This window comes from Mustelus asterias, chromosome 10 (assembly GCF_964213995.1).
Source record: "Mustelus asterias chromosome 10, sMusAst1.hap1.1, whole genome shotgun sequence".
In the NCBI taxonomy this organism is placed as follows: Eukaryota; Metazoa; Chordata; class Chondrichthyes; order Carcharhiniformes; family Triakidae; genus Mustelus; species Mustelus asterias.
The window spans coordinates 64,562,602-64,580,248 of NC_135810.1; the positions used below are offsets into that span (position 1 = coordinate 64,562,602).

Genomic DNA, 17,647 nt, shown 5'->3' on the forward strand with positions numbered 1-17,647 from the left:
GACATCTTTTACAAAACAGCAGACATCTGATCCACAGAGTCTTCTTCTCTGAAAACTGAATACCAATCAGAAACAGGAGCATTTCATCTGAGACATTGTAGCACAATCCAGCAATTTAAAAATGCAAATACTGATGTAGGGATTTCAAGATAAATTTTGTAAATCTTTCATATCATTTATTAAAGTCCATGATATATTGCCCCATGGAATAACAAACTGTTTGCCGAAAGCTTTCAAAATCTGACCATTGCATTTAATAGATCATCTTTCTTGTGGATTTCATCCAAGCACTTCATTGAAGGTTAAAACTTTAATTATAATCCAACTGATGGACATCCAGCTCACAAAATGCTTTTATTTTGATTTTACTTCTGGTAGGAAGCAACGATGCAAAGGCTACAAACCTTTGTTTCCTCTTTGGTAGGGACATAACCCTGGCCCACATATCCAATTAATTTGTCCACTGGTCCACGGGTATAGACTCCAAAAACATTAGACAGTAATCATACCCCGACATTTTACATTTTTGTAATAAGGCTTCGGAGGCAGAAGTCCCTTCACCAAAATGCCTTTATTTACAATTCCAACAGCAGTGCAACAGAGTGCCATCAGTCAGCAGTCTACCTTCGGGAGTGCTCGAGGAATTGACACTCCCGGTTAAATACAAGGGAGAGCATCCTTGATGTAACAGGACACATCTGCAGGACATATATACAATATTCAGCATAATACCGTCAAGTAATACATGTTCATAGTTAAGAGAACTACACAGTTACAAAAACTGATTACATAACTCAATTCTAATCTCACAGAATCAAATATGTTGTGAAGGAAAAGTGACTGCTTTTTATTTTATAATACTACAAGTTAAAAGGACTAAACTAATTAAGACTGAATGTTTCACAGTTTTTTCATACCCAATAGGCCTTCCTAACTGCCCTCTGAGTCATAGGTATGAGTATCACTTATAAGTTTTAATTGTCAGGGAGTATGATGATCCCAGACTTGGACTGCTCAACCTTGACAGCTTTGCTGCATTTGCTCTGTAATCAGACTGTAGAAGTACAACTGTACCTGGCTTGGGGCCATGTGGTGTTTCTCACTTGCGAAGTGGGAATACGACTGCTAACAAAGAGCTGCTTATACGATAAACTAATATCCTGCATTGACTCCAATTAAGCAGAATAGCATATTGGGTTAATTGATTATCATACTTCAATTACTTGACCATTACATGTAATAGAACTACAAACTAATTGTAAATAATGATTAAATCTCAACATTTTTACAAAGCAATCCCCAGTTAATGGCCACTACCTTAATACAAATAAAGAGAATTAATTTACAATTAATGACAGTTACTAAATTATTTTGAGCTGGTATTCCAATGTTGTGCCACATATAGCAGCTGATACTCGCCCTATTGAACCTTCAGGTAACCTTATTAAAAGCTTGAAGAGATATCTGTCTCAAGATCTTTGCTTATTTCTCCATGTCTCAAATAGTTATTAGACTATCAAATGCATCTTTGTAAAAAGCTCATAGGCGAAGAAAACAAACATCTCCAAGAGAAACTTCTCAATTTATTTTCCTCAGACTCCGCCAGTGTTGTGCTGACCCTTTCCTAAAATTTCTTTATTAATTCTCTCATTATTTTTCCATATATTTATGGTGCCTGGAACTTTCTGACTGTTCACTTTGGCGGAATCTTCTGGTCCCACTGACAATGTACCCTGCCATGGGACTCCCAGTAGCATGGGGTGGAATATCAGCTAACTAAACAATGGCCGGAATTTTCTGGCCATTCACACTGGCGGGATTCTCTGGTCCCACTGCAGTGAACGGAGTGCAGAATTCTCCATCCTTATTTGCAGTGGCAAGGGGGCATGAACAGTAGGAAAATTCTGGCCAATATATCCATACACCTGTTAGTTACTATTATATATATATACATATATAATATATATGATCAGCCAGTGAGTGGTCGCCTCTTGTTGATTGTATTATTCAGAAACTGCTCATCTGTAGTACTAAATTATTCTTTACAATTATCTTTATACTTTTATTTACAAGGTGGATATAGATGTTCTGTTGACAGGACCATACTGACTGATCAAAATCCACCTTAACCTTCAAACCAGCCTCCCATTTATTGACTCTATCGACACTTCCTGCTGCCTCGGCAAAGCAGCCATCATAATTAAAGACCCCACGCACCCTGAACATTCTCTCTTCCACCTTCTACCTTTGGGAAAAAGATAAAAAAGTCTGAGGTCAGGTACCAACCGAATCAAGAACAGCTTCGTCCCTGCTGCTGTCAGACTTTTGAATAGACTTACCTTGCATTAAGTTGATCTTTCTCTACGCCCTAGCTATGACTGTAACACTACATTCTGCACTCTCTCATTTCCTTCTCTATGAACGGTATGCTTTGTCAGTATAGCGCGCAAGAAACAATACTTTTCATTATATGTTAATACATATGACAATAATAAATCAAATCAAATCAAAATCAAATCAATGGAAAAACTAATTATTTTCTAATCATGGATTTGGGTTTGACCTGACAAACATCTTTCCTAAAAGTTTTTCAGTAAATTACCGTTACCCTAGATGCTGCAGGTGTGCTTTTTAGATCATTATCAGCATGCACAACAGCTGCACCTTTTCCTGGTCTTACATTCCAGAAAGACTGGGATAATTAATCAATCAGAGTCCCTCAAATTACTGGCCTTGCAAGTAGTGCAGCGTTAAAAGTTTATCTGATACTCGGAAACACAGAAAAACACTCATAGCTGAACTTCTTTGCATTTCAAAAGAAGACAATCCCAGATATCATCAATCAATGCCAGCTTGTGTCAGTTTCTTGGAGCTTTCAAGTAAACTTCACGCCACTAAATTGAACTGAATTAACAATCTTTTTCTCCGTGGTTGGGTTTTAAAAGGCTCCAAAATAGATTTCTGTCTCTCGAGCTAACTTTTAAATCTTCTTTGTTTGAATTCAGTGGTTATCATTGATCACAGCTCAGAGCATTTCATCCAGCTTGATTTCTTATCAAACTTATTGAAAGATAAATTGTCACAAAGGTTCTAAACTTGCAACAACATTATTCATTTTGATGAGGCATGATTTAGCCGGAAGACTTAACATCACTTTGAAGCATGGCTGTTTGTCATTTTCAGCCCTAATTTTATGACCCTGGGCTTTGGCTAAACATTTCATGGCTTTAAAAGTGTGATCTTCTGATCAGACCAGTAGCTTTTATTTATCTGTTCAAAAGCAGCCTGAAGATCATAGTAGTTTTTTACTTTGAAAAGTCTTTTGGTCTCTCAAAGTGTGCTGATATAACATTTTGTGATGTTTTTAATTCCAATCGAGTTACATTAAACATATATTCTTGCACTCATCCTTCCCCATTTCTGTCAGGGGATTTTCAAAGTAACTTCATTTCAGTGTTAATGTAAGCTTACTTGTGATTAATAAATAAACTTTAACTTCAATCTCCTCCAGTCTCATAACCCTCCAAGATATCCGCACTCATCTTGGAATCTTCTCCCAAAAGGTGTTTCCTCTTCGATGTCTTCACCAGGGATCCACCTCCAGGCTTTCAATCTCTCCTTCTGATATTCCTCTGCCATGGAGCATCACATGCATTCAAGCTTTGTCTTTCATGTAATCTCTCAGGTATCAAGTCATGTCAGCAGAATATCACTGATTCACGGTCATATTAAGTGTCATCGATCTTTGGGTCATCTTGGATCCTTGGCTTCTCACAAGCCAACTTCTCCAGGTCTGCACCTTGCAGTCCTGTCTTTAACTTGAAGCCTCTCTGCTCCTCACTCTCCACTTAACGGAACAGAACCTTTTTTTTCCAGATTCCTTTTCTTTGCTCCTTGTGTTCACAGTCTTCCTGGAACTTTCTTCTGTCCCATTCACTAGTTCTGGGACTTCTGGGACCTGTTCTCTTCAGTCTCTCTTTGTGTTCCTGTTCCAGCAATTTCTATAAAATGCTCCTTGCTTCGAGGTTACATTTTTTCAACTGCACTCAAACAGTTTTCTGTCCCTTGTGGCCTCTGTTACTCAGCAACAGTCTAGTTTTTTATACCCTTAGTTTGCTTCCCTCATCACAATGCTGGCATCCAAACAACTCCACATACCTGCAGGCAAATTAAAAAAATTAAACTAAAACTAAAGAAATAGAAATTAAACTTAAAGCTGTACCTTATTCCTAACCTACAAAATACAAATACAACTTACTTAAAGTTATATATATTTCCTACTGCCTCACAGTGCCAGGGACCCGGATTCAATTCTGACTGTGGGTGACTGTCTGTGTGGAGTTTGCACGTTCTACCTGTATCTGCGTGGGTTTCCTCCAGGTGCTCCGGTTTCCTCCCACAGTTCAAAGATAAGTGGGTTAGGATGATTGGCCATGCTAAATTGCCCCTTATTGTAGGGGGGGGGGGGGGGGGGGAGGGGTCCAGCAGGGTAAATACATGGGGTCATGGGAATAAGGCCTGGGTAGGATTATTGTCACTGCAGGCTCGATGGACTGAATGACCTCCTTCTGCACTGTAGGGATTCTATGATTCTTACACATGTATGATTGACCAGCAGCTCTCTGGGGAGGGATTTCTTCTCTCTGACTGCTTTGATTGTGTAGGAGGCCTGACACTGGCCAGTTAAGTGTCTGATGATATTTAAATTACATCAATGCACGGCTCTCCGCAGTCCTGCAGCTTGCGAGGACCGCTATTGCTAGAACCAAGCTCCACCCAATATCTCCATCTGTGGATCAGCATCATATTTTGTTTTACATTCTGTGAAGCATTTTGGGACATTTTATTACATTAAAGGCGCATTTGAATGTAAGTTGTTGTTGTAAACCTCTTGACCGTCACCTGGCGTTTAGAGGGAAAAGAATCAAGGAAAGTAAAGTGCAAGTGCCCATTGATCTTGACAGGTCAATAATGTTTGATGATCTACACTGATAAGTACTGAAGCATTGATCTAGACAGGTCAGCACTGAAGCATCGACCTCAACATGTTGGTACTTAATGATCGATTGAGACTGGTCGATTCTAAAAGATTGGTATCGACAGTTCAATATTGAAGCATTTTGGCTAGACCACTCCATGATGTCATATTGATCTGGACTGGTCAGTATTATTCAAGGTATGTCGATTCTGAAGTTTTGAAGTAGATATATCCAAACTGCAGCACTGGCCTAGAATAGTCGGTACTTCAGTATTTGAGATAGAAACAGTAATCTAAGAGAAAATTAACAGCAACTTAGACAAGCATGGAGCTCAATAAAGGAAAGACAACATGGATTTGTTAAGAATAAATCATGTTTGATTATCTTGATTGAGATAACATAGAGGGTAGATGAAATTACTGTCATTGACATTGGGCGGGATTCTCCAACCATTTACGCCAATGGGATTCTGTGGTCCCACTGCAGTGTATGGAGATTCAGCTGAAGCCAAATTCTTCATCCTCGCTGGCAGCGGCGCTGGGGCGTGAATGGCTGGAGAATTCCAGCTGTTGTGTATATAGAGTGGGATTCTCAACTTCCAAAAGGTGCTTAATAAAGTATCATATACATATTAGACCTGTCAGCAAAATAGACCAAATTCGCACCTCAATATGCCAACATTTTCATGCACAGGTTCGAACAAGACCTCTTCACCGCACAGGACCTTCAACCGATGCTATACACTAGATACATCGATGACATTTTCTCCCTTTGGACTCATGGTGAACAATCACTGAAACAACTATATGATGACATCAACAAGTTCCATCCCACCATCAGACTCACCATGGACTACTCTCCGGAATCGGTTACATTCTGGGACACACGCATCTCCATTAAGTACGGTCACCTCAGCACCTCACTGTACCGCAAGCCCACGGATAACCTCACGATGCTCCACTTCTCCAGTTTCCACCCTAAATCCGTTAAAGAGGCCATCCCCTATGGACAAGCCCTCCGTATACACAGGATCTGCTCAGATGAGGAGGATCGCAACAGACACCTCCAGACGCTGAAAGATGCCCTCATAAGAACAGGATATGGCGCTCGACTCATTGATCAACAGTTCCGACGCACCACAGCGAAAAACCACACCGACCTCCTCAGAAGACAAACACAGGACACAGCGGACAGAGTACCCTTCGTCGTCCAGTACTTCCCCGGAGCGGAGAAGCTACGACATCTTCTCCGGAGCCTTCAACATGTCATTCATGAAGACGAACATCTCGTCAAAGCCATCCCCACACCCCCACTTCTTGCCTTCAAACAACCCCACAACCTCAAACAGAGCATTGTCCGCAGCAAACTACCCAGTCTTCAGGAGAACAGTGACCATGACACCACACAACCCTGCCTCAGCAACCTCTGAAAGACATGCCAGATCATCGACATGGATGCCATCATCTCACGTGAGAACACCATCCACCAGGTACCCGGTACATACTCTTGCAACTTGGCCAATGTTGTCTACCTGATACGCTGCAGGAAAGGATGTCCCGAGGCATGGTACATTGGGGAGACCATGCAGACGCTACGACAACGGATGAATGAACACCACTCGACAATCACCAGGCAAGAGTGTTCTCTTCCTGTTGGGGAACACTTCAGCGGTCACGGGCATTCGGCCTCTGATCTTGGGGTAAGCATTCTCCAAGGCGGCCTTCACGACACACGACAACGCAGAGTCGCTGAGCAGAGACTGATAGCCAAGTTCCGCACACATGAGGACAGCCTCAACCAGGATCTTGGGTTCATGTCACACTATCTGTAACCCCCACGACTTGCCTGGGCTTGCAAAATCTCACTAATTGTCCTGGCTGGAGACAATACACATCTCTTTAACCTGTGCTTAACGCTCCCTCCACTCACATTGTCTATACCTTTGAGACTTGATTACCTGTAAAGACTCACATTCCAACCATTATTTTGTAAATTGAGTTTGTGTCTTTATATGCCCTGTTTGTGAATAGAACTCCCACTCACCTGACGATGGAGCAGTGATCGCTCCGAAAGCTAGTGGCTTTTGCTACCAAATAAACCTGTTGGACTTTAACCTGGTGTTGTGAGACTTCTTACTGAGCAAAATAGAAGCCAATGGAATAAAAGAGGTAGTAAAAGAGGTAAAAGAGGTAATAAAAGAGAATAAAACAGCATGGAAAAAAAATTGAGGGAAATACAAAAAAGAACCAGCATTGTAATGTTTTACTGACTGGAGGGAATTATGCAGAGGTGTTCCCCAAAGTACAGTACAAAGACCATTGCTGTCTTTGATATCCAAGAATACCTAATTTTAAGTAATAGATACATTCCTGGAAACCACTACTTAAAATCAAAACAACTTATATTAAAGTAAGAATTCCCATTTAAAGGTATGTAATATCAGGAATTGCGTTCCCAACCCAAGATTTTGGCCCCAGTACGTAACATAAAGATGAAATACCTCTAAAGAAACATCACGAAATGCACAAAACACACAATTCACAAAAACAGAACTTGGGATAAAATAATAAAGCGAAACAATGCAACACCAGCTAACATGTTACAGGATACTGGGAGGTTGGGCAGCCCGGCCAAAGGCACCTCTAAGAGCTCAACACCTGGCTTCACCAATGAAATTAGTCTCTACCCCACCCCCTACTGTCGAGAATCTCATCCTGGCACCTTTTTTTTTGAATAAGCGCAAAAGATTGCATTTTTCAACTTGCTGAAAAAACGAATCTGAAACTCTCCCATTTTCTCATTCAGCACTTAGAATTTTTTTGGTAAGATCACCCCCAGATCAAAGGCCTTTTCGAATATTCCTTGTCAAGTCCAGGATCTTTTTAACTGTATGCTCAATAAGGATGGGTACTGATAATTTTGGACAATGACTTACAACAGGGTAGGCAGTATATGCACTATTTAAAAATCAATGCTAGTTTGTTAACTATTTAATAACAGAAGTATGCTATTCAAGATTATCTAAAATGGCGCATGAATTTTCATTAATTATTTGGACTTGAGGGTACAGAATATCATTTTGAAATGTATAATTGACACAAAACTTGGAAGTACAATAAACAGTGAAGCAGATAGCAATAGACCTCAGGGTTATAGGTTGACCGTTAGAATGGGCAGATAATTGGCTATTGAAAAACAACATAGAAGAATAAGGGGAAGCAATACAAGTGAAAGGTGATGCAAGATCAGAATTCCTTTGGGTTATTATGCACAGATCATTGAAGATGGTGGGACAAGTTAAAAAGCAGTTAATAAATAGTGGCACAGAATAGAAAAGTCACGAGGTTACTCGAAACATATATAAAAAGCCTATTCACCTCAGATGGAGTTTTGTGTCAAATTCTGAGTCCCACACTTTATGAAAGACATGAAAGCTTTCAAGAGGGCCAGAAGAGATTGGTTAGAATGCTTCCAGATCTGAGGGATTACATTTACATCGATAAACTTGGAAAGTTAAGATTGTTCTCCTTAGAGAAAAGAAGGGGAGATTTGATAAAGATGTTAAGAATCATGAAGGATTTAGATAAAGCAAATAAAAAGATATGTTTCCAGTGACTGAAAGGTTGACAACAAGAGGGGACAAATCTAAGGTGACTGGTAAAAGCAATCAGCAGTGACAAGGGGCAGAGGTATTTTTATGTAAAGTATGGTTAGGGTTTGGAATGCACTGCCTGATAGGCTGGTGGACACATATTCAATAGTGGCCTTCAAAAGGGAATTAAATCAATACTTCAAGGAGCAAGAATTGCAGGGATATTCATAATGAGTGGACTAATTGGATAACACTTGAAAAGAGCCAGCACAAACTCAATGGGCTGAATGACCTTCTGTGTTCTATTATTCGAATACAATAGAGCGCGATTTTCCAAACTACACTAAGTGCCCCATGGGTAGGCAAACGGGAGTCTTTCCCACCCATTTCTTGTGGTGAGTTCAGTAAAATAAATTCCTGGCATTCTGTGCAGCACAGATGCCGTCAGGGGATTTTCGCTGGTGGCAGAGGGGATTGGGCCTAATCGCACCCAAGAGGCTGGCATCAGACTGCTGAGGGGGCCAGTATGTGTGTGCTGATATCTCAGTATACTGGGAGATTGGCTGACATGCGCCTCCCCCCAGACATCGCCAGACTACCGATCACTGGCACCAACTTGCCCAGCCCCACACCCCCCAATCGCCGGCCCAGACATCCCCTACCGCAACATCGATGGCCCAAGTGCCCCCTACCCAATATCGCTGGCTCCAAAAACTCTCTTCCATCGATCACTGGCCCAAACCCCCCTCCCCCCAGATCACCAGCCCCAACCCCCCTCTGATTGCCAGCCTCCTGATGGTCAGACCCAGCCGTCGTGTGCTAGCCCCACCATCAGCACCCATCCCCCACCCCCCCAATGCAGAGTTTCCCCCATTCCCTTCCCTCCTACCACTGCTTACCCCATGGTCTGGCCCTACCCCAGACCCGCCCCGTCAGACTCCACCCCTTTAACACTGTTTGGTGCCTGCTGGGTACTGTCAGTGTACCAGGTTGGTAGTGCCAGGGTGCCCAGTCTGCACTGCCAATGTGCCAGGCTGGCACTGTCAGGGTGCCCGGTGGGCAATGCCAGTGTGCCAGGCTGGCAGTGCAAGGCTGGCACTCCCACTACCCCTGACCTCCTGGAGGACTGGATGGCCTCTGGTCCCACCAGCGAGGCGATCACACTTAGTTCCTATTGTTGGGGGCCATACCTGATCCCCACTCTTGTGGACCTCCATGGGCGGGGCCAGAAACATTAGTGAGTCCAGAGGATTGCATCCTGGGCTCGCTAAAGAGATGCAAATAAGCATTTCCTGGGGAACAGCGCAAGGCTGATTACATGGAAAAAATTACGCAGGAAGATCGTGACCAGCCATTTTTGGCCACCCGCTGGCATTTCCCAGCCTGCTGCGCTACTCGAGCAGCACAGCAGACCTGAAAATCACACCCATATTCTGTGGCCATGATTTTTCCAAAAAATGTCTTAAGTCTCATAATGGCAAGAAAACCGAAGTGATGAGTCTGTTTTGCACAGACTGGACCGCATTTGCCCCACACTTAGTCATTTTTTGGGGCAGTGGCGGATTGCACGCTGGTTCTGGGAGGGGCAGGGCCTAAATATTCCGGTGATCCTGGCTGCAAAGCAATCGGGCATCATTTTGGAAAGGTGTCACGATAATACAGTGCACTGGGAGACCTCACTGTCTCCCACAGACATGAGTATTCCTCTTCCCCTTTGGCAGCATGCTTTCCCACCCCCTCCCCAACACGGATCAGCAGCATTGGGGCCCTTCCAATGAGTCCCCTTCATGACCCCTCCTATGTTCCCCCCAACAGGAGCCCTCATGCGCGACCCCCCCGGCCCAACTCCCCCCTGCACAGCCCCACTTGCATGACCCACCACTGGCATGACCCCCCCCGCCCCCCCCCCCCCCCCCCCCCCCCCATCCCCTGCATAACCCATCCTGCATGATCTCCCGCCTGCCCAAACCAAGGTGTAATTGCACACTTGGACAGGCAGGGCCTTGGGCGGGTAACCCACTAACCCCCCCATTCACCTATTAAGGCCATTACATGGCCACTTAATGGCCACCTCAGGTCATTATCCTGCCCAGCCTCAATTCTGAGGCTGATTGGAGTGGGAAAGTGACATTTGCACTTTTCCTCATCTTCGGTGAGTTGGGGCACCCTCCTGGGATGTGGAGCTCTGGACTCTCTCCCTCCTCCACCCGCCCCCCCCCCCCCCCCACCCCACAGCCTACCATAAAATGCTGTGATCGACCCACCAATCCTCCTGGGCAACCCCTACCCTTTTGCCCCTTGGTACGCCTGGAGTCCTCACAACTCACCTTTGCAAAGGTCCCAGGATTTAATCCCAGGCAGAGTGCTGCAATACTGCTTCTGGCCACTGCAGTGCTGTGCCTGGCCAGGTTGAAGACTTTCTTATAATGGCGGATGGAAATTAGACTCACTGTTAATCAACACTTGTGTTAAATGGCAGTGGGAGTTAGAGAGTTGGCGGCTACGCATCAAGCGCTAACTCTCAGCATGGCAGGAGCCTCTTGCTCACCATCCTCAAAATTCTGCCCTCTGTGTTGTGTATTACAGGGCTGGGTCATGTGGAATTGTTCCTGATACATTGGATGATATGTTGTTTTATTACAAGAGAAACAGTATGCCATGAAACGGACAATGCATGATGCTGTCAGTGAGCTGTGGATGTGTTTAACTAGCTCTGCACATTTATGGCCAGAGGACCTAATTGCTGTTGCAAGAGAAGTCTGCAGATTTCCAGGTTATAAGTTCTCAGCACCATAAATGACTTATTTCTTATGATAAACCTTTTGGCATGTTGAAACGTAGCCACTAAAGTGTGATGGGCAGTGATGTGTTATCTTTGAAAGATGTCTACAACTAAAATTTCAATGACTGCAGAAAAGCAAAGGAAGGTAGACTGAAACCGTCTTGTTGAAGAGCTTTGTGTTAATATTCCTCCAGCTCTTCCAGTTATATCATTCTTCCAAATAAACAAACGATACAATGTTATGAATTTTGAAAAGAGTTTAGGATATTGTGCGCTTGTCATTGTCAATCTGTTAAATCCTAAACCCCTTAAATTTCATGAAATGGAAAGGTGTTATGTTTGTAAGGACTATGAACAGTAAATGTGCAGCTTTAGATCCATTCTTCAGAATGCTTTTGTTGGAAGCTTTCTTTGTATTTCATTATTTACTAACCCCGGAAATCTGCAACAGTTAAAAGAGGGATTGCATTTGTGAAGCACTTTACATGCCCACCAAATGTCTCAGCGCTTTACATCCAATAAAATACCTTTTGAAGTGTACTTAATCTTGTGGAACAGAAATATGGGAAATACATTTTGTAAACCACATTGAAGATGGAAAAGTAAATTGAACAGACTGAAGGCAAATCAAGCACAGTTAGGCGAGGAAGTGAAACGTTTCTTGGGAAATGCATTTGATTTATTTACTGAACATAAGGGGGGAACTTAGAGCAAGGGCTTCATGTAAGAACCTGTGTTTGTTTGATGATTTGTTTTTAAAGTAAGAGATACCACTTGATACAACAGTGGGTAAATATTTTGTAACAGCAATAAAATATTTAATGACTTTAATGTACAAGAAAGATCACAAGCAGGTTATGGAAAACTAACACCAAAGGAGGAAAATAAAGATTATTTTGGCTAACTAAAAACTTGGCCAAAAAAGGATTTTAAGAGTGGTTTAAACAAAGTGAAGGAGATGGATAAGCAGAGTGTTTTAATGATGTAGCTCCAGAGAATGTATCCATTCTCTGGAGAATTGGCCACAACATGAAGACAAGGTTACAGATGTATTAACTATAAGAGACGGAAGAGTGGAATATTCAGCAGGAGACTGTCGGGATGGCGGTTGTAGCAGAGAAAGGGTCACAGTAAGTTCATTTAAAGATGAAGATAAGATCTTTAAGGTATTGGAAAGGGGAAGCTCACATAAGTCAGCAAAGGTGAACCAGATATGGTTCATATCTGGAATTAAGAATCTACTGATGACCATGAAACCATCGTCAGTTGTTGGAAAAACCCATTTCGTTCATTAATATCCTTTAGGGAAGGAAATCTGCCATCCTGACCTGGTCTGGCTTACATGTGACTCCAGAGCCACAGCAAAGTGGTTGACTCTCAACAGTCCTTGGGCAACTTGGGATGGGCAATGAATGCTGGCCAGCCAGCGACGCCAACATCCCACGAATGAATAAAAAATAAAATGGAAAGAATGGGTCAACTGGAGTAAATATGGGAGAGGATTCTTGCATAAAGTTTTTAGTATTTTGTATATTATGGAAGGTGGAGGCTGGGAAGCGAGCAAGAAAATTTTTGAAACAGCAGAGTCTGGAAATGAAAAAGAAACTTATGAAATTTCAGCATTTGAGGCAAGCAATGTTACCAAGGTAGAAGTAAGCTGCCTTTATATTGGAGCGATTATGGGATGTGAAACTCAACTCAGAGTAGAATGAATGCCAAGAAGAGTTTAGTTCAGCTTGAGACAGTGGTTGAAGAGAGATTGGAATCAATGACAAGGAAATGGTGGTTTAACAGTTTAACGCTTTTAACAGTTTAACAGTGTTTTAACACTTACCAATGGAGTTATCGTCTTTTTCAAATTACTTTAAAAATACTGACATTTATTTTAACTATAACTGACACAGTAAGCTCCACCATTAAAAACTAATATTAACTTTTGTTCAGGTTTGATTCAGGTAAGATCTCGGTGAAAATATTGGGTTATTCCAGTAGTCATAGAACTTTAGAATATTACTGCACAGAAGAGGCCATTTGGCCTGTCAAGCCCTGGTCAGTCTTTGCAAAAGCAATTTATCTAGTCCCACTCTCCCTCCGTCTGCCCTTAGCCCTGAAATCTATTTTTCATTTATTTCCTCTTCAGGTGCTTATCCAACTTCCTTTTGAATCTGCCTCCATCTCCTTTTCAGACAGTGTTTCCCAGATTGTAACCGCTTGCCGCGTTGAAAGGTTTTTCCTTCTATCACCTTTGTCAATCACCTTAAACCTGGTTCTCGATCCTGCTGCCAATGAGAGTAACATTTTTCCACCCACGCCATGCATAGACCCCTCATGATTTTGAACATTTTCTCCAATCTCCTCTATAACCTTGAATTCTCATGGGCTAAGCATTTCCCTCGACCTATTGCCATCCTTTTGGGGGAAGAAACACAACAGCCTCTAGTGGAATGTTATAAACAGATAAAAATTGCAATTCTTACTGTTACTCCACTGATCAGCTGAGATTAAGGCGGTTCCTTTGGAAAACCCTGTGGAAATTCAAGGTTTGTATGTTCTGAGAACCAAAGGTGAGGTTTTACTCCTGTAACGGCGATGCATTTTCAAACTTGTCTAACTTGAAGCTGCATTCCAATGGCTAAGGATTATGTTCTTACACTCATTATCTTTGCAGTAGGCACAATTTTACCTGTCTAGTATCATAAATGTGAATTAAATATGATCATTTGTGGTGTAAATATCAATGTAGGTTAGATTATTTTATTCATGTCAAAAAACTCAGTGAAATTGTCTGTCAATGCACATAAAGTCACTTCACAAAGAAGGATATTTGTTTTAGAAACTTCACTGTAATGTGTATTGCTATTTCTAGTACTTTGCAAATGTACCTACTTGAATTCATGCAGCTTTGGAAGTGAACTTTTGACATGAACAGAAGTAAATAATTTGTTTTACATTACTGGTGATGGGATCAATAAGTGAAGTCACTTAAACTCTAAGGCAGCAGCAGTTATTTTAAATATATATATAATGAGTTTAATTGTTGATGCACAGTGACATCCAATGCTTGTCTTGTAGGTAATTATGGAGAAAGTGGCATGGAAGCTTTTAAAGAGATGGCAGCTAAAGAGGGAATCTGCATTGCTCACTCCTACAAAATCTACAGCAATGCTGGGGAGCAGAGCTATGATAAGCTTTTGAGGAAACTGCGCAGTCAACTACCAAAGGCCCGGGTTGTGGCTTGCTTTTGTGAGGGCATGACTATAAGAGGGCTGCTGATGTCAATGAGGCGACTTGGATCTATGGGAGAGTTCCAGCTGATTGGCAGGTAAGTGAAAACCTCAGGCTTTACTGATTTTATATTTGCGTATTGGTGTGGCTCAAGTCAGGATCTCTGGGGCTTTAGAAGCTTGTAAAAATAATGATGACAGCAGCAGACTAAAACAGCTCACCTAAGGTAGCTCCAGAACTTTGGATGAGTGAGCCAACTTTAATTTAAGTGGATTGGTCCAGAGTGGATCAATAAAATAAAATGCTTCCCTCAAAGGAAGTGCACTGTGATTTCTCTGCTTTGACATACATAACTTAGTCCAAAGGTTGTTGTCGTCTCAGCCACCACAGCACTATGCTTGTCTGCATTATATAACACTATTATTTATATTCTATCACTATTGGATATTAATACATTGAGCTAAGGGAGAGGAAGGGAAGTAGTATTGTTATTGGTGTACATATACTATTAGCAAATAGATATAGGGCAACAAGAGGAAATTTGTCAACAGTCTTGAGAGATGTCGGAATCAAAGGGGAGTAGAATTGTGTTGTTTCAACCATCGCATGATGTATGGGATAAAGGTAACGGTCTGCAATTTGAAAGTGGTCCTCCTGATTTATTGCCATAACTTAAGTGGGAGATTGGTAAATTCCTCAGAGAAGCAGCATAAATAACTAATAATGGCTAGTTAGACCATTGCTCCAGGGATTTGACTGATCTTCTATGAAAGTTATGGTGGAAGATTGGAAGGACAGGGGTAGGATTTTTTCTTCAGCGGATGTGATGGAAGTGGAGAAATATTCCCTCCCAGATCAGTATGTTTGAAAGTCCAACAAGCAAGTGTTCGATTTAGCATATAACTGAGATGAGGATTGAGTGATACTGACCACAGCATAATAAGGTGCAATGTGAAAGTTAAAAAAAAGCACAATGATTAATCTAAGCGTGGTGCTGGACTGGGAAAAAAAGACAACAATAACATATTCCTGGAAAATTACCAATGAATTTACATTGCGTGCCAGTATCACTGTGCAAATCGGCCAACATGTTTAGGAGGTTAAGAGCTACACTGTGAGTTGCAAATCTGTAAAAGTGTTGGTTGAATTAAGCTACATTATTATTTGCTTCATGCAACTCCTCCTTAGCCACGCTGCTATTTTTAAGGACTTGCTGGATCTGCACATTAATTGTCTGTTAAACATGTCAAGAAAATTAGGGCTCATGATGAACGGCATAAAACATAGGAAGAGCTGTGTAAACGGTGACCATTGTAAGGATGGACATCTGCAAAAATGGATATTTATGAACATTTACATTATAATAGATACAAACTGCACCTTAAAACCACAGACACTCATAAATTAGGACCTATGACAGTCTTCAATGCACCAAATCCATTTGTAACTTAAGACATTGGACATCAACAAGTTAATGTGAGGATACAGCAGGTGGAAAAAGTGGTTTTGAGTGATGAGAATCCTTTTAACCCAGCCTGTTGAGTGACAGAGAATCCGCTTGACCTCTGGGATTGAATGCTTTTATGCCTCGAGGCCAGGGAAAAATGGGGTTCTCTGCCGCTCTGGATACTGGGTAAAGAGATCTCCATTAAACAAGGCTGGAAACTGTAATCAATGCGTGCAGAGGTTAGGAATTGGTGGTCCTGAAATTGTTGATGGGGGTATTGGGGGAAGGTCAATCTTGGGTTAGGGTTAAAATGAGACTAGGGCTTGGGGCTACGGGGCAGAGATTTTTGAAACATTCAATCATGGGATGTGGGCATTGTTTGCCAGGGCAAACTGCCCTGGATAAGCTGGTGTGGCAGAGATTACTGCCTGAGGGGAGAGATTGTTGAGAATAGTTTCATTTCTTCACCTGCTCACGATAATCTCCCAGAAATAGATGTCATTCATTTGCACTTTCAAATAAATGTGATTAAAATGTCTTTGAGGAGGCTGGTTGCAAAAATTCAGGCATATAAATTATGAGAAAATGTTTTGATTTTGATTTGATTTAATTTATTATTGTCACATGTATTAGCATACAGTGAAAAGTATTGTTTCTTGCACGCTATACAGACAAAGCATACTGCATATAGAGAAGGAAAGCAGAGGGTGCAGAATATAGTGTTATAGTCATATCTAGGGTGTAGAGAAAGATCAACTTAACGCGAGGTAGGTCCATTTAAAAGTCTGACGGCAGCAGGGAAGAAGCTGTTCTTGAGTCGGTTGGTCCGTGACCTCAGACTTTTGTATCTTTTTCCCGTTGGAAGAAGGTGGAAGAGAGAATGTCCGGGGTGCATGGGGTCCTTAATTATACTGGCTGCTTTGCTGAGGCAGCGGGAAGTGTAGACAGAGTCAATGGATGGGAGGCTGGTTTGTGACATCATGGAGATGAAAATGGCTGTTTGACAGAAAATAGAAGATTAGAATTAATCAAAACAGAAAATGTTGGAAACACACAATGGTCAGGCAGCATCTGTAGAGAAAGAAACAGTTAACGTTTCAGGCCAATGAATTTCTGTTCATATAACTGCTGAAATTGTCTTAGAAACTGCAGCTCTATTAATGTTGCTACTTACTGAAAATATTATTTATCACTCGTTGTAATAGTTTTGTATTGTAAGGTAATTATTTTGCTCCTAAGCAACAGGAAACAAGATACAAACAATGAAAGTGAAATCGCTCAAAGACGCACAACATTGCAATATATAAAGACGATATTATTTCATTTATTACTTCTGTGGAAAATCAGACAAGTACTGAGAATTGTCAGAAACAAGCCCAGATGCCTTTTTGTGGAGATGTCTGCTGATATCGGTGGTGCCTACAACTGGCTCCACTGGATAGTGTTAGACAGGTAATCCTCAAGGTCAGCCAGACAACCTGCCACAACAACAGATTACAAATCACGCTCCATGTTTGGAAATGGAAACGAGGATGTTTCATTATTGAAGTCAGTTAAATCATAACTTGCCAATTGTGTCACCATGTCAGCTGTGCTAACAGCAGTAGTTGAAAATGCTGGTT

At 41.8% G+C, this 17,647-nt stretch overlaps 1 protein-coding gene across 1 annotated transcript in view; it reads left to right on the forward strand.

Moving 5' to 3' along the window:
* grm5b (glutamate receptor, metabotropic 5b) overlaps positions 1–17,647 on the forward strand; it is a 598,451-nt gene that overhangs the window by 193,612 nt on the left and 387,192 nt on the right. The window contains exon 2 of the mRNA XM_078222796.1: positions 14,426–14,675. Within this exon, the coding sequence (XP_078078922.1) occupies positions 14,426–14,675 (250 nt within the window). The remainder of the gene's footprint in view (positions 1–14,425; positions 14,676–17,647) is intronic.